Consider the following 17,435-nt stretch of genomic DNA (forward strand, 5'->3'; position numbering starts at 1 on the left):
ATAGGTACGTGCACCTTATATATATCTCGACACAACTTTCGATGTTCAAATCCCTACCTTTTCATACCTGAATACTCCTTGGATGTTTTATAGAACATTCACCAAACATCATTCCAGAGTTCGCTCGGGACTGGAGTATTACCTGGTACTATGAAGTCACATCAATGTTATGGCCATTAGCTTGAATCTTGGCGGGCGTCAGGGGCCTATGGGTGTGGCTGAATTCCATTTGCTAACATTTCCCTGAATGTTTTTCTCTGAACGGCGTTAGCGCTCGGGCCCTAACTATCCAAATGCCGTCAAACAAATACTTCGTCATATTAATTGCTTTTCAGTTTTGTTGATGAAAGACCTAAAGTTTTAGTGCTGATTATGGGATACAGTATGAGTTCAGATCTCTCAAATTTGGATCACGACCCGTGGTCGATCCTACAGAGATTTCAGCTGTAGGATTGTATAGATATTCCAAGCTCTGAAGCTTCTAGGGCTTGCTCTCGGCATTAAGGCACTCCGAGATTGGGCGTATATTAATACCTGCAAATCCCAAGTGCCGTAGTCCGTGCTACAAAATTCCCCATCCAAAGAAGATAACCTTAGATTCATAATCAAATCTTAATTGCAGGCGTTTTCTTCCTGAAGGAACTAGATAACCATTACGCTATACGACCTCGTCGTCATCTCTCACTTATGTTTGCCAAAGAATGCAGGGCTATCCTGGTCAAATACGTCAGCCTCAACGCGATGCATATAGATTGCCCACGCTCTATTTGCATGGATGTAGCCTCCCGAATCTCTGTAGGACTCGGCAGGCTAAATATTACAGAATTTTCATGCACCAAATCCCGGCTCATTGCCACTTCCAAGGTTAAGCTAGTGGAGCTTTTTTGGTAACCGATGCTCGAATACGGAGTCACTCGTATGGCCCGCATACGTATCGAAATGTATCCCACTTGCAGATGAAATTCATTTACATGTCACAGTTACAATAGAAATAGGTTTTACGTCGTAAGTACTGGAGATAGAGTCCTGGAAAAGAACTCAAGCCTAACAGGTGGAGTTACCATCATGGTCCTCATGCTGATCAACTTCCTAACTCAGGGACGGCAGCGAGACCCCGGGATATTTGGAACTAAAGATATATATATATATCTAAATAGTGGCCTACTACAAATCAACTTGTAAACACAGCTTCCAAGCTATTCAGGATGATGCAGAATGTCTAAATAACTACCTAGATACGCCGTAAGTATATCCGTCTATATCTGTCATAGACACACTTTTGCGATATTTAGCACCAGTGCACGTATATAGATACCCAGTTGTATGGATGTAGGCTATTCCGGAGGTCGGTATGTATCAAGTGGAGTGCTAGACACTCAAGTAAGCATATTGAAAAGTAAGAGGTATATAAGTATTCTGAAATTCGGTTCAAGTAAGTCTAAACGAAACTATTCAAGCTTCATATTTCCCATGTTGTCTCGATGGACAATACCGTAGTTTTTGATGCTTACCTAGGTACCTTTCAAGCTTGTTACAAACATAGAAACCATGGAGTCGATACAGATCTGACACATCTACCCAGACAGTCATGTCGCAGCTTTGTCATGGCTTTCCCGAGATCTCATTCTTAAGTTGCACTTATTTGAACTCCTGTCAGACATGGCATGCCAGCTTTCCTTTGCAGTGGTGCATTCTGATAAAGACTCTAGTGTTTCATGGTGGTCAAGTGCATCAGGTTGTTACATTGTATCTGATAGTTTCAGATTCAGTAATTAGCCCTAACCCGAAAATAGCATGACTTTCAAGGATTCTCCCGCGCACGAATGAGCTTAAACGGAAAAAGAGCCCACCTGTTTTATATGGGACATTTCCCTTGCGGCAGGGTTCCTCCGAGTCCCTCGCTGTCGCGAGCTACGGAGTTATTATTCAATTAATCCTACACTCTAGGGGTGAACCGCTATCGATAGCCTTGCATCCCCCGCATCCCCATAGAGGCAAAAGAAAAATAGAAAATAAAATAGAAGATAGAAAATTCAAATAAACGATTAAAAAAATGGGAAAATGAAGCATCACACAAAAGTCCTACGGAAATGGTTTTCTGAATAAGCTTGCTCAATATAGACTCCAAAATTGATGTGATTCCGTGAGCCACCGAATTATCGGAAAGTCTCCCAAAATAGAAAAATCCTAATTATTCGCATCAAATTCAGAAAATAAAAAAAGATAAAAAAAAAAAAGAAGGGAAAATAGAATTGAGACGGAGTGGAACACTCGGTTCAAGAAGAGAGACAGGTAATCCCGTTGTAAGAGAGATACGAAAATTTGGAGTTCCACTCTATTGCAGGGCCCAGTAACAAGGTCATAAATCCGGACATCACGATTTTTGATTCAGGGGATTGCAAAGTCCTGCATATCTGCACAGATCGGGATCTACATCCAAGTCCGTCGTGGTATCTCTTCTTGTACATACCCTGCTGTCTTTTGGACAAGTCCAATCTTCTACTCCTTCTACTCTAGAAAGACCGTCACACACGCTATGAGCTTTTGAAGTCATCACTCATTTACCCAACTTCGGTCACTCGTTCACCTGAGCCTTTATTGGCTTTCAGATACTCCTCATGGCTTCTCCATCGTCTGGACCTTCCTGCCGTGATATTGACAATACCTTTGGCGCATACGCTAGTCATTGTCGTGGAGGCTTTGACTTTACACTCTTGTTTGAGGAATCTATTTTTGAAATCCTTCCCATCACTTTGATTATAATTATTACTCCCATTCGATTATGGCAGCTCTCTCAGGAACGGCGCAAGGTCGTCGGATCATGGGGACTCCCCGTCAAGATGGTTAGTTCTAATTTCGACTTGTCATGCGGTATTGAGACTTCACCAAGAAACTAATACGGATTATTCACGACCAGGCTTCTTGGGTCATTTATTTGGCACTTCAGATTGCTCAGCTGGCTCTGTGGGCTATGCCGTCAGCGCAGTCAACCAGGGCATCGGTTGCCGCAAACGCAATGCTGATGATTGGAGTCCTCTTTCTAGGCGCGCTTTCTTTTGCAGAGCATACTCGCTCTGTCCGACCTTCGTTTATTTTAAATGCATACCTGTTTTGCAGCTTGTTGTTTGATATTGCTCGTGCCAGAACCATCTGGCTGCGATCCGTGGATACGCTGGGCGACCACCTTGCAATCGTTACTACTGTATCTGTGGCATTGAAAGCTCTGCTCCTTGTTCTCGAGGCTGTGGAGAAGCGTCACATCCTTCGGCCTGACTATGTTAACTATCCTTCTGAGGCTTTAGCCGGGTTTTACAACCGAGCCTTCTTTTTCTGGTTAAATCCCCTGTTCTTACGTGGTTATAAAAACGCGCTGTCTCTCAAAGATCTTTTTGTTTTGGATGATGAGTTGAGCTCTGAGAGACTATTGTCCTCATTTGAGGAGAAATGGAGCAAAGGTAATATAATGAACCATCGAGTCCGATTCGAGTCAGCTAACACTATCCAGTCGATCCAAAAACTCCCAATTCGCTGCAGTTTGAAGCTTTCAAGGCTGCCAGCGTGCCGCTCCTCACAGCAATCCCAGCTAGATTGTGTGTTGCGGCCTTCAATATATCGCAGCCTTTACTGCTTGCTCGATCTATCACTTTCTTCAGCGAACCCGTGAACGGTGCTACCACCAACGTTGGCTATGGGTTGATTGGCGCATATATCTTGGTTTATATCGGTTTGGCTGTAGGTCTTGCAATTTTCACGACCTTCCTGAAACGTAAATTAACAAGCTATAGGTCTCGATGGGTCAGTATCAGCACAACACTTATCGTGCCATTACCATGGTTCGCGGGATTCTTGTTACAATGCTGTTCAAGAAAGCCAGCACTCTCAGCATCACCGATGCTGACCCTGCCAACTCTCTCACCTTGATGAGTGCAGATGTGGAGCGCATTACCAACGGTTGGCAGACAATGCACGAGATCTGGGGCAACACGATAGAGATCGCATTGGCCATTTACCTCCTGGAGGTTCAACTAGGTGTTTCCTGTGTTGTACCAGTTGGTGTTGCACTTGGTATGTGGACCTAATGTCTCTTCACTGGACGGCTTTATACTAATTACTGCGTTAGTTGCCTTGATTGGCTCCATAATTATGATGTCCTTCGTGGTACAAAGTCAAGCTAAGTGGCTCGAAGCCATCGAGCGCCGCATCTCATCTACTAGCAACATGCTGGGATCCATCAAGGGAGTGAAAATGCTTGGACTACAAGATTCCATGATGAAGTTCGTGCATGGCTTGCGAATCGATGAGCTCAATATTTCCAAGCACTTTCGTACGCTTCTTACTTGGAACATGGGATTTGCATGGATGACCCGTGTCTTCGCCCCAATTTTCACCTTTGCCTGCTTTGCTTCCATTTCCAACAACGTCTTGACCGTCTCGCGCGTGTATACCTCTCTGTCCCTCTTTGGTCTTCTCTCAGACCCTCTCATGTCCCTTGTCATGGCTCTCATGTCTTTCCTCGGGTCGGTGGGATCTTTTGCTCGCTGCCAAGAGTTCTTAGACAAGCCTTCTCATCAAGACAAGCGGAAGAGCTCCCCTGGATATCAATCCCTGGAAGATCTGGCTGAAGCCAAGCTACTGTCTATGTACGGCACTCTTGACATGTCTCTCAGCAACGCGGAGTCGGTTGAGTCCTTCAAGCGGGGGCTTCCATCTGCCGTATCTCCTAACGTAGTTACCGTTAAGAATGGAACATTCAGCTGGGATGCTGACAAGGAGCCTGTCTTGAGTGATATTGACTTGACTCTCGCGCGTGGTAGTTTGACTTACTTCATTGGACCCTCTGGATGCGGTAAATCATCTCTGATTAAAGCCATTCTCGGTGAAATGCCTGGAACACAAGGCATGGTTGACTTGTCTTCCACAGGTGTGGCTTTCTGTGATCAGACACCCTGGCATATGAACGGCACCATCAGAGATAGTATTCTCGCCATGGGAGACTATGATCCGAAATGGTACGCAACTGTTCTTCAGGCTTGCGCTCTTGAGGAAGATCTCGGCCAGTTCCCTAGTGGTGATCAAAGTATCATTGGAAGCAAGGGCGTCGCCCTCAGTGGTGGCCAGAGCCAACGTATTGCCCTTGCACGAGCTGTCTATGCCAAGCGGAAGACTGTCATTTTGGATGACTCAATGAGCGGCCTCGATGCAACCACTGAAAACCACATCTTCCACAGTTTGCTTGGACCCATGGGTCTGTTGAGAGAGATGGGCACTTCCATTATTGTCGCCTCTTCTGCCGTCAGCCGTCTGCCATACTCCGATTACATTGTTGTCTTGGGTGAGGATGGCCGTATCACCGAACAAGGCAGCTTCGCTGCTCTCAACAAGACTGGTGGATACGTGTCAAGCTTCGGTCTTGGTCCAACTGAATGGGACTTCAAGCCGCCCAAGCGCTTATCAGATTCTGCTAGCTACAGCACACTCGTTGAAAGTATATATAATGAGAAGCTGTCAGAAGACTCGGAACCTGCCCAGCCCGAGGCCGAACCTGAGCCGATGATCAAGGGTGGTGATATGTCCATCTACAAGTACTATCTCGATGCCATCGGATGGTTACCTGGATTTGTGTTCATGTCGTCCATGGCTGCTTTTGTTTTCTGCATCTCCTTCCCCAGCATTTGGTTAGAGTGGTGGGCGGAGTCAGACATGGCTCATTACCGTGAGCGCAACAGATACTACATTGGTATTTACGTGATGCTCGGTGTCTTAGCTATGATCGCCCTCATTGCCGGTTGCTGGCAGATGATTATCAGCATGGTACCCAAGTCTGGCGAAGTTTTCCACCGCAGGCTGTTGGTCACTGTCCTCAGTGCGCCCATGCTATTCTTTTCAACGACTGATAGTGGCGCTATCCTCAACCGATTCAGCCAAGACTTGCAACTTGTTGACATGGAGCTCCCAATCGCGGCTATCAACACTGTTGTCACCTTGTTCCTCTGTATGGCTCAAATGGCACTGATTGGAGTTGGTTCGAAATGGGCGGCCATCTCCTTCCCTATCGTTCTTGGCATGCTGTTCCTCATCCAAAAGCTTTACCTGCGCACTTCCCGTCGCATCCGTTTCATCGATCTTGAGGCAAAGGCTCCGTTGTTCTCACATTTCACCGACTGTCTCCAAGGACTTGTAACATTGAGAGCTTTCGGCTGGCAACATAACATGGAAAAGAAAAACATTGAGCTTTTGGATCTTTCTCAAAGACCATTCTACTACATGTTTGCTATCCAGCGCTGGCTCACTCTATCGCTAGATTTAGTCGTTGCCGGTATCGCTATCCTCCTAATCGTTCTTGTCGTCGCTCTTCGTGGAACCGCAATGGGAGCAGGCTCCGTCGGTGTTGCCCTCCTCAACGTCATCCAGTTTAGTCAAAGTATCAAGCTTTTGGTGACCTTCTGGACCAATCTAGAAACCCACATCGGATCAATTCTACGTGTCAAGGATTTCACTCAGACTGCTCCGTCAGAAGATCTCCCCGGGGAAGATAATACTCCTCCTACCAACTGGCCAGCCAATGGTGCAGTGCAGTTCCATTCTGTTTCTGCGGCTTACAGGTATTTTTTCCCAATCCTCCTCCACTCACTTTAATTTTCAAACTGACATATCTGTCCAGACCCGATGAGCCAGTTCTCAAGAATGTCTCTCTGTCAATCGCGCCAGGTGAGAAGGTCGGTATTTGCGGCCGAACTGGAAGGTAAGCAAGCTGCGTTAAAAACATAGCTAGTCCGTCCATTCTGACATCCAGCATAGTGGCAAAACATCTACTATTATGAGCATTTTCCGCATGATCGAGCTTTCGGCCGGTACTATCACAGTGGACGGAGTTGACATAAGTCGTCTGCCGCGTCGTGAAATTCGCTCACGCATCAACGGAGTCGCACAGGACTCTCTGCTGTTCAAGGGCACAGTCCGCCTCAACGCCGACCCAACCGGATCGCTATCCGATGGGGACATCATTGAGGCACTCAAGAGTGTGCAGCTTTACTCGATCATTCAAGAGAAAGGGGATCTGGACACCGACATCGATGAGATCCACCTCTCACATGGCCAAAGGCAACTATTCTGTCTTGCTCGCGCCATCCTGCGCACTGGAAACATCCTCATTCTCGACGAGGCCACCAGCAAGTAAGTTACAACATTGTCTTGAACCCCTAACATACTTCCTCTTGCAATATGACAGCCCCACTTTCCATCCCTTTCATCTCTTCTTTTGACGTGTTCCCCCTTACACCGCACATATTGCCGCTTTTGCCTGCCCCCTTGCAGAGAGCAACGAGAATTTACTAACTTCGACACAGCATCGACACCAAAACAGACGAAATCATGCAACGCGTTCTTCGGGAGAAATTCTCCAAACACACCATCATTTCCGTGGCCCATAAGCTAGATACCATCTTGGACTATGACCGTATTGTCATGCTCGAAGCCGGACGCGTTATCGAAAACGGCGAACCATACTCCCTCCTCGAAGATCCCAGCTCAAACTTCAGCAAACTGTATGCCAGTTTTCAATCGACGGACAACTCGAATTAGGATCTGCCCGGGCTAACCTAGCCTTCTCCATCTTTTGATTATTTCCTTTCCATTTACCTTATTCTAGTTTTTTTTCCTATTTTTTTTTATTTTTTTTGCGAGGCTTTTTTGCACACACTTGAGATTCCCTCTTTTCACTGGTACATATGACTCCTACAAAGTAATGTTTCCTGGCTGTTATACGTCTTATGACTTGATTCTCGACACTCTTTGATTATGATTTGATTCTTGACCCTCTTTGATTGACCTCGTTCATCCGCCTATGATTTTATTATCTTGTTATTTTTCCACGTTCACTTTGAACCCCACTCACTCTCATTCCCTTTTTACCTCGAGAAGCAACAGCAAATAAGTTAAAAAAAAATATCACCTGCTCTTTCTATCAACCTATTGCTATGTGCCTTCCTGCTTTAAAATCAAAGGGTTTACCTCATACACACATAAATCCCGGCCTTACATCTATTTAACCACGAAATGCGGCTAGTTCCATGAATATTATACTTAGATCGGGTATAGCACCTCTACATTCTTATGATCAATTAACAATGAGCAGCAAAATCTCAATACCCCTTTGGGATATAAGTGATGAATGTACCACCTAGCCTTCCTTCATCTACAGCTATGAGGAGATTTCATTATTGTTCTCAATCTGGTATCAGCACTGAAGTAGATTCATGTTCGACACCATCCGTCACAAGCTGACATAACTCGCTTTATTCCATGAACGGGCTGATATGTCCTGAGCCGCTAGGTCTCTGTTTCAGATGGCAGGTATTAGATAGAGCATGTATCCATTAAATAGGCAATGATGGTGTTTGCTGCCATCAATGTAGTCCGATACACAAACATGACATGGTTTACAAGGGGCTAAGAGAGAGCTGATGAGAATTCAAGGATGAAAAGAAGGCATATATTCCCCGAGGTCTGAATGTGGAGGTTGTTGAATGGGCAGGGTTGGTCATTAACTAGTATGGACACTCTTTAGCAGGCTCTGCAGGCTATGCAGGCTATGCAGGCTATGCGAGGAGAAGAGTAAGCTCTGGAGCTAAGATAACCAGGTATCAATGAGAGGTTTCACTATCACACCTGGGTGTTTAAAATTAGGTACACACCTTGTAAAACATGCCAAAAGTAATGATTAGTGAAATTAAGATGCAGTAAAGATCAAAAGGTGAAATAAAGGTACCTACTCTTACTAAAACAAGGTAACCTCATTCTTACTCACTCTTACCCACTCTCACCTTACTTCCACTTTCACTCTCATTCTGACTTTCATATCAAGATTGACTCTCTTATTTATTTTGACTATTTACCCGTACAGTGGAGTTGTGATAAGTTGCAGCCTTAACTCTTGGTCTCTTAGAATAGACAAGAACATTTGATGAATGAAAAATCCTATTTTGCACCATGCAAGATGAAACTACCATATTGAAGAAAAGAAACTATTTTAACATGCTGCTAAACTCCAATCACACATAAAGGAGAGCCATAACAAGGACGCCTCCACCGTTGGGATACGAGGCCCATACCCGGAACAAGACCAAGAGCTATCTCACTGTCTTCATAACATAATAGCCTTACGATAGAATCATTGTTTCATCCTCATCGAGGTCCCTCTCCTCATCATCTAGCATGCCAAACTCCCAATCACCACGTTCAATTCGGCTGACGCGGTCTAGTTCCGACTGATATTCACGACGAAGGTGTTCGAGGGTAACAATGACACGCTCCTGGGGTTGATCAAGGGAGGTAGGCTTGAACGACACATTTCGTCCAACAACTGGAGAACGACTGCCTCGACGACCAGAATTGTAGGACGCGATACTGGAAGAGCGTTTATGGCTGGCACGGACGGAGGGAGAGTCGAGTATTCCTGAATCTTCCATGAACACATTTCCGTCGTCGTCTGTCTTTGAAGCTCTGTGTGCCAATGGGGTTGGAATAGCCTCATTGCCACCAAACGATGCCAATGGCCCAGTCTCAACAAGAATGTATGATTCACTCGGATCAACCGAAGCGAGGAGGTTGATCAAGGACAAGAGCTCATGGCGAATCTCCTGGCTTTCGGGATCGTCTTCTGGTACTTCCTCGACTTCCTTCTTGCCTCTGCGGACGATAGTAGAGACCGGGGCATCACGTGCCTTGCGCAGTCGTTGAACGTTGCGGTAAGCAATTTCAGCAGCGCCACGGTAGTCATTCCGGGCGATACGATATGCTTGCAAAATGCGATGGTAGTCAGGTGAGCCGTCGGTCTCGCTGTGGTCAATGTCCAACCATGAGCTGAACGCGCTCTGTTTCCGTGCAAGCGACACAAGAACTTCATCGATGTGAGAGGCGATATTGGGCACAGTAGCTGTAGGGAAGCGGAGAATTTGCTTGATACCGGCGGTACCGGGCCCGAAGGTAGTGAGAACAGTGGTGATGAGTAAGGTGAGCGCGGACTTTTGCAGGGCAAGATCATGGTATCGAGCCAGCGCAGAATAGGCCTGGTCGAATTGACAAGTCTTGAGAGAAGCATGGAAGAGACGCGAAAGCAGATCCGCTCGCATGATGTCGTGCTCTGAGTGACGGTCGTTAAATGATTCGGCTTCGAGCATTTGTAGTGCTTGACTGGCGAAATCTGCGACGTGTGAAAAGGATCGGGCCTGCTCGAATATTGAAAGAATGTGCTGGAAATATTTCGGAATGCCATCATGGAAGGAGTTGACAGAAACGAGATCCAAAAGAGTCGATGACATTTCGTACAGGTTACCCAGGGGTTTGCCGCATGCTGAGAAAGGGATTAGCAAATAAGGAAATAAACCTTTGACAAACATTTACTCACAAAGACCATGTGCTGCCTTGCCGAAGTAGATAGCTGCAGTGTCAAACTCCGACATCGCCACGTACAAGCGACCCTTGACATACGTCGCCCATGGAGTGGTAGATTGGAAGCGAAGGAAGTCCCATGCAAGATCAATGTTGTTATTAGCGATGAGGTCGCACTGGATGTAAGCCAGCGCGTTCGAAGAGGCCACCTCGCCATGTCGAATGACCCAGGCCAGAACATCCTGGATGCCAAGTGTGATTGTATAGGTCTGGGGCTGCTCGATAGATTGGCGAGGCTTGATGGGTGCGACAAAGAGATCCTCAAGAATTGTCGTTGTCCGCTGATTGTTATTCTTCGACTTGGTGTCCTTCAACGAAAATACCGAACTCGAGGCATCCGCATGGGCAGGATGGTCAGTAGTACACTTTCGAACATTGGAGCTTAGCCAGTACATCATTTCGTATTCGCGCAGAAGATCAATAAGTCTCGAAAAAAGGTCGATGGCATCGAAATTGCCACTAGTCTGATCAACCTCACCATCCACAAATGTAACCAAGATTAACAGGTCGTAGAGAGTCCGACGTGTGAGGAGAATTGTCTCTAGAGCACCGCTGGCAAAAACTCGGGCCCCGAAGTAAGTTGAAAGGATTTCCGAGTCTTTGGCATTGAACTTTCGAGGAACGGTATGTATGATGGCCCAAAAGACTTCACTTGGTAGATGATCGGCATTCAGCTCCTCGTTCAAAGCAGCAATTAAGGTGTCAAAATTCTTGTTCGAAACTCGGTCTGTGAACTCGCACCGGTCGCGGAAGGCATCCATACGGTCTTCAATCGATGAAGAAGAGGCATTAAAAATTTCCATCTCGAGGGCAGCCCGACACGCTGCCTCCAACTCTGGAGAAAACCGCTTTCTGAAATCAGCAGCAACTTTCATCAATGCGGAGGCTTGCGGATAGACAGGTCCAAGCTCAGTGCCCAAATTTCGGTGCCTCCAGCGATCAGCTATCTTTGGTTTATCATCGGTGAGCTCAGAGCTAGAGTTATGCAGCAGTAGTTCGGCAGGATTGCATTCCCGGATCACAGCACATGCATCGGAAAGAAGCAACCAGGGCAGCTCGGTGTAGGCGTCGTAGGCAAGAGAAACCGGTTCAAATCTGCGCTTATTGAGATCTTCCGCGACTTGCCAGAATTGCCGCCACTTGGCATCTGTGTCGGTTCGGTACCGCGTATATCCCATTTCATCTTGGCCATACTTTCGTAAAGAAACGGTGGCTCCGATAGTAGAGCAGAGCTTTTCCGCCAATGGCACATCTCTCTTCAAAACTACAGAAGATGACGATAGAGGTTTAAGAGCCTCCTGGTAGACAGCCAGAGCAGTCTCCAGGACCTCAGATGGGTATCGATTCGGGTGCAGTAGGTATGCAAGCCACCTCTCCGTCGGGTCCACGACATCGTCGAGCACTGGTGCTGGCAGTGGTTCCTGTCGGTGTGTTTCAAACGTTGTTGAAACCCAGCTTGTAGACCAATCTGTCACAAGCGAGGCAAGGTCGAAGTGGAGAGTATACAGTTGGTAGAGGCCGTGGTTTCTCCACAGTACCCATAACTCCATATCTCTTCCTTCGTCCATCGATCTAACTTGAAAATCAGCGATGCTCCAGAACATATTGCCCGTCGCATCGGGATCCTTCGGTTGGAACACGGTATCCGCAAAAAGATCCTCAACGACCAACTCAGACGTAAGACCTCCCTTGATAGCCCAGAACTTGAAACGCCCATCTTCAAACGGCGAATATGTCACAGCATAGAAGCGATGGTGTGCATCTAAGGATCTCTCTGCAGTGAATACCCGAATGAAGGAAGTTTCAGCAGGGTTCAATGTGTATGGCACTGCGTCGGCGTCCATGTAGCGGCCCAGAAGGTCTTTGGTCGCAGCCAGCTTGTTGGAGGCAAGGTTCCAGATCTTCAGTGTGTGATTCAGGCAGATAGCGAAAACGTATGTCTCGTCGGAGGTGGTGGCGATGGCATTGGCCACATTCAGGTCGAGGCTGCGTCCATCATGTCTAAGTGATGTAGGTGCATTCCATTTCACGAGGCCTCGAATCGAAGCGCCCCATGTCCGTTCATCGAAGGTGAGCGGAGTCCAGTTAGAGCCTTTCAATAAGTCAGATTTCAGTTGCAATACTAAACAGACTCTTTCGAGGACTTACCATCATCTCCATTTTTCCGTGTCAGGCGAAGAAGTGCGCCACTGTCCAGGGAGATGAACAGCTCATTCGGGCTGCTCGCATGAAGTCGGTGTGGATGAGAGAAGGATAGCGGCGCGGGGATGTAGGATTTACACCAGTCGGCGACATTATCATCAATTGATTCGGGTCGTCGGAAGTATTCAGGGCGTAGGGACAAGGTGTGAAGGTGTTTGGTGGTCGTCAGCACGAAGACACTGAGAACCTCATGGTCCTCATGATCAGCAAATGCGACACAGGAGGGAAGAATCTGCTCCTGGAAATTCAACCGTAAGGTGACATTGTATTCGAACTGCTCTGTGCCGCTTTTCGTCAGGTCCGCGCATTGAATCTCCAATCGCTTGTTATCATTGAGGACCCTCCACAGGAACGTTCTCGGGTAGGTGTTGCGCTTTCGGAAATAGACTGTGCCTTGTGTGGCTAGGTACCGTCGGGCAAACTCATCTTCGTCTTTTGCGATGGGCTGTTGATCGTTGACAGAGGAGATTGAAAAGCGAGTTCGTCGAAACGCGCTTGGTTCGCTGGAGACTTGAACGTTGGCGACCGTTGACTGTGAATAGGGTCGCAAATCAATCCTGGTATCCTTGTAGATTTTGGCCATGATGGAACAATTCTGGGCGCACTATTAATTCAGGACTCAGACTTCCATGGCTGGTAAAGAGCGGGTAAAGGTTGCAGGTAAAGCGGAAAGCTGGAGCTCTCAAAAAACAAAGTCTTGGCGTGAATAAGAAAGGGAAAACCCGTCTTTTACTGGAGAAAATAAATAACACAAGACGCAATATCTGTTTACTGTTTTACTTTGCCATCAGAGATATTTATTGTATTTCCAATACTATCTTTACAAGTAAAATGTAATAACTCTCGAATATTGGCAATTACATATGTGACATGGAATAAAAGGGATCAGGTGCTCGTAAGGTCACTAACATCGTATCAAAAGAATAATAATAGACTTATTCCTTCTCCAGGTCCTTCTCGCTGGGGTCTCCAATTCCATCTTCATTAATGGCAAAGAGACAGTCGCTTTCCGGAAGACACGGGCTGTCATAAATCTTGCAGATACGAGTCTCACCCCGACCCTTCTTCAAGCTTAGACGCGTAGTACTGGCATGAGCAATGATATTTCCTCCAATTGGTTTCTTGGGGTCGGGGTTGAACATGGCACTAGGTCCACCGTCAACTTGGGCGACAACCTGATTCGTGATCACCACAGCAATGCCAAATTCATCGGCCAGACGCTGCAGAGTGCGCAAGAACTTGGCTAGATGTGTCTGTCGTGATGAGAGCTCTCCACGACCATTGAAGTCCGTTCGGTATAACGCGGTTGCTGAATCAACAACAAGCAGGGAAAATCGAGTCTCACACATCATTTGAGATGCCTGGTTGAGCAGCTGCAATTGATGGTCCGAGTTATATGCGCGCGCATACGCGACATTATCAAGAACTTCCTCGCCAACAAGACCATATCTTTGCGCGACTGCAAGAAGTCTAACAGGTCGGAAGGTTCCCTCGGTATCAATGTAGAGACACTTTCCCTCGCCTCCACCCATATCAAACGGCAGTTGGCAGGTCACCGCAAGTGTGTGACAGATCTGACTCTTTCCAGTTCTGAATTCTCCGAAAAGCTCTGTAATTGATCCGGTCTCGATACCACCTCCAAGTAGTGTGTCTAGTCGCTTGGATCCGGTTGTAATTGATATGAGCTCACTTCGTCGAGCATGCATCTCAGTGGCTGTCGTAAATCCCATGGGCACAAGTCTTGCGGCTATGGAGTGGAATTTTGTCAATTTCTTAGTTCTGTGCAGTGTGCAGCATGTATGGTAACTCACCTTCTACTAATATTTTGGTAGCCTTCTGTTCTGATATTCCCTTGATCTGTTCAAGCAGGCGTTTGGGTCTGGTGGTTTGTTAGTCAGGACTCGGCTGAACTCGGCCTTTGATCCGATGGTAAGAAACATACGTGTAGGCGATCGACTCAACAGTGTTATACCCTGCATCCAGGAACAACTTGATATCTCTTCCCGTCAATCCTGCCACTCCCTTAAACAGCGTGTCAGTACCTGGACTGGTCATTGAATCGCTGTCAAGCTTCACATACCTCAAGCGCGGAGAGCGGGGTAGGCGCACCAGGACCGGGCAATCCATTCTCATCAACTTCAATCTGAGATTCCATTTCTGTTGTCATTGTCCTAATATTGCTGGGATATTTGGCTGGCGATAGAGGCTGTGTTCAGAGGGGGAACACGAACCGCGTCAGACCAGTTGGCAGTTGGAGGACTTCAGGTTTCCGCTGGAAGAAAAATTCACTTCGTTGTTGAAACTGAGTGATGCGGCACCAATAGCTCAAGGAACATAAATTTCCGGTGGCGAAACTTTCAAATCGCTTTGAGTCAACAGAAGTTACCGATAGACGCGTTTAGGCTGTCGCGCAGTCACGTGCCCAATCTCCAGGCAACAAAGCCAATTTTACTTTTGATATATTATTCCACTCTAGGAATGGGTTTCCTAGTACGGTGCTTTTTATGCTCACTGGAGTCTGGAGTCTGGAATGGCTAGAGTCAGTCATTACAATAATTGAATATAAGTATAGAATAACGAATAAAGACTTGAAGGACTTAAAATATCACCTGCAAATCTTGATCCTCCTCTGACAGGTTCTGAGTCCTCTCGTACTCTCACTAATAAAGAATCGAGCAGCATAAGCCTCAACGGCTGTCAATGCCGCTGGTCAAGTTCATTAGGAATATCATAGCCACATTCTTTGCATCTTTGGAGGCCATCTCATGCCTCCTATTCCAACCTCGAGATCAACGGCATATATTAGTTCATCATTACAATGCACTCAATCACGGAAAGCCCCAAGGATTGATCGTCGAAAGTTTCTTCCTCGAGATGCCTGCAACTCTGAGTTGAATTGCAGTCGATCCACTGGCATGTTCATGCGGATTCTGTCGTTGAAAATCTGGCTCATCCGACGTCTGAACTCCTCTGATGATCTTCTCCGTTGAAGGTTCCCTTTGGCACAGAAGTTAGTCTCACAGCCAATTATTTGCTCAAACCACGGCACTTACTATGCTTGCGTCGAGTTTGGATTTCCTCGGGTGGAGTATGAAAACCAGAATCTCTGCAGCCATCGGCTCCCAGATCCATCTCAACCCGTCCGCCGACATCTGAAATGGACTTTTTGTGTTCAAACAAGTGGCTTGCACGCTTTAAAAGACTGGTCCGTTTCCCGTTTGTAGGTGCACTATCGCTTCGGCGATTGAAGTTGCTGGACGAAGTTGGGACACTGGACGTTCCATCGTGGGCAGATACGCCAGGTGTGTAATACTTATTTCCGTGGTTAGCAGCTTCAATAACATCATTCTCTATGGTTGTTGCTGGTCCGTCAAAACTCGGCACATATGATGAGCCTGGGGTACTTTCCAATTGCAGTGTTGATGGCGGACGAATAGTGTATGGCCTTGGTCCTGAACTGAATGACCGGGTTGCACAGATGGTATCAGGTTGGTATGGGCCTACAATCGGTGCGTTGAGTGTGCCGACCCAAACACCGTCGACATGATGACCTCTCTCAAGAGCTCTAGCACCGAATGGTATATCATCCATATTCAGCATCGGGAACATATCAGCTTCCTCCAATTTTTGCTGGGCTTCAATCTCCGTGTATCTGCGTGTCCTCCATCGATTATGTGCAAGAACGCAAAAGGCACCGATGAAGGTGAGTAGCTGTAATGTAAGTCAGTATCACCATGTCTGCCTCATCACACTAGAGTTTGCATTACAATCGAAGCCATCAGTACCTATCAAAGCTATATGTCAGTGAGGGGCTTCGGCAAAGTTAGTTGGAGTGATCTACGATGCTCAGCTTTTCCCATAATTGCAGATTTGACCAGAATGAGAATGGCATGGCTTCGAAAGGCGTTATTTGTAGCTTGGCTTTGTCAGCCGTGTATAGTTTGGGGTAAGTGATGATGTTCTCGAAGCGAATGTAAATGGATCAGACGAGTATTTCGGTATAGGATTCGTTGATCTTTGGAGAAAAATTGGAAGGACATGAAGAGGTTTAGTTCCAAGATCGTGTTTCTAAGTAGAGCACCTGCCACTTTTAACGTAAACATAGTTTCCGCGTGGATTTCAGAATGCACGTAAATGTCAGTTTCTTTTCATCGTTCGTGCTTTATCTTGTGCTCTCTTCTGTTATTCATCTACCCAATTTCTAAGCTGTGACCAGAAAGCTGTAGTGTCTTCCTCCATAAACCTGTATCATCTCACAGCAGGTCGCCAAAGCACATCGAATTTAAACGTCTTACATGAGCCAAGAACAGTTTTATGGATCAAATAGTCAAAAAAAAGGAAATTTCTCAATATTTAGTCGCTAATGCCTTTCTCATTAAATATCAGGATAAAAAAAAAGATCTCTCCCTCGGGGAATCGAACCCCGGTCTCCCGCGCTTATCAGTGTTAATGACAAGCGGAAATCATGACCACTAGACCAAGGAAGATGAGACAGTCCAGTTCCACTAGACCACTTGGTGTTGGTTGATGTAAGCTTTTCCATTCAACAGTTTATTACCATCTTATTACTGGCACCAAAAAATACTCCATATACAACATCTGCATCCAACCTTGAAATCACTCTCCATTTCTACAGGTTTGTCCCGACCGCCCGAGCTCATATATAATATATTCGCCGTAGCAGGATTGAACGCGTGGATACCTACAGCAACACTTCCAATGTTCCCGTTGCCTTCCAACCATTTGGCCTCCGGAGCCGGCTCCGAGACGTCCAGGGCTTATAT

General features: G+C 46.5%; 4 protein-coding genes across 4 annotated transcripts; 1 reads left to right on the forward strand and 3 right to left on the reverse strand.

Annotated features, from left to right (window-relative positions):
* Positions 1-2,618: 2,618 nt before the first annotated feature.
* On the forward strand, positions 2,619-7,581 carry abcB (uncharacterized protein; the record flags this gene model as incomplete). The annotated part of the gene is made up of 8 exons (XM_057208301.1): positions 2,619-2,843; positions 2,918-3,455; positions 3,506-3,732; positions 3,786-4,065; positions 4,121-6,602; positions 6,662-6,742; positions 6,799-7,173; positions 7,347-7,581. The coding sequence occupies 8 exons, from the start codon at positions 2,619-2,621 to the stop codon at positions 7,579-7,581; spliced, it is 4,443 nt and encodes a 1,480-aa protein (XP_057062075.1).
* A 1,577-nt stretch (positions 7,582-9,158) lies between these two features.
* N7495_005651 (nucleoporin Nup120/160) lies at positions 9,159-13,234 on the reverse strand (the record flags this gene model as incomplete). The annotated part of the gene is made up of 3 exons (XM_057208302.1): positions 9,159-10,351; positions 10,406-12,541; positions 12,598-13,234. 3 exons carry the CDS (start codon positions 13,232-13,234, stop codon positions 9,159-9,161), a joined length of 3,966 nt encoding a protein of 1,321 aa, XP_057062076.1.
* A 352-nt stretch (positions 13,235-13,586) lies between these two features.
* On the reverse strand, positions 13,587-14,818 carry N7495_005652 (recombinase RAD51; the record flags this gene model as incomplete). Its single annotated transcript, XM_057208303.1, has 4 exons — positions 13,587-14,398; positions 14,463-14,530; positions 14,594-14,673; positions 14,732-14,818. 4 exons carry the CDS (start codon positions 14,816-14,818, stop codon positions 13,587-13,589), a joined length of 1,047 nt encoding a protein of 348 aa, XP_057062077.1.
* Positions 14,819-15,475: 657 nt separating this feature from the next.
* N7495_005653 (uncharacterized protein) lies at positions 15,476-16,543 on the reverse strand (the record flags this gene model as incomplete). Its single annotated transcript, XM_057208304.1, has 4 exons — positions 15,476-15,648; positions 15,705-16,362; positions 16,419-16,436; positions 16,493-16,543. 4 exons carry the CDS (start codon positions 16,541-16,543, stop codon positions 15,476-15,478), a joined length of 900 nt encoding a protein of 299 aa, XP_057062078.1.
* Positions 16,544-17,435: the final 892 nt, after the last annotated feature.

This window comes from Penicillium taxi (assembly GCF_028828555.1).
Source record: "Penicillium taxi strain IBT 34144 chromosome Unknown utg000004l_segment0_segment0, whole genome shotgun sequence".
Lineage (NCBI taxonomy): Eukaryota > Fungi > Ascomycota > Eurotiomycetes > Eurotiales > Aspergillaceae > Penicillium > Penicillium taxi.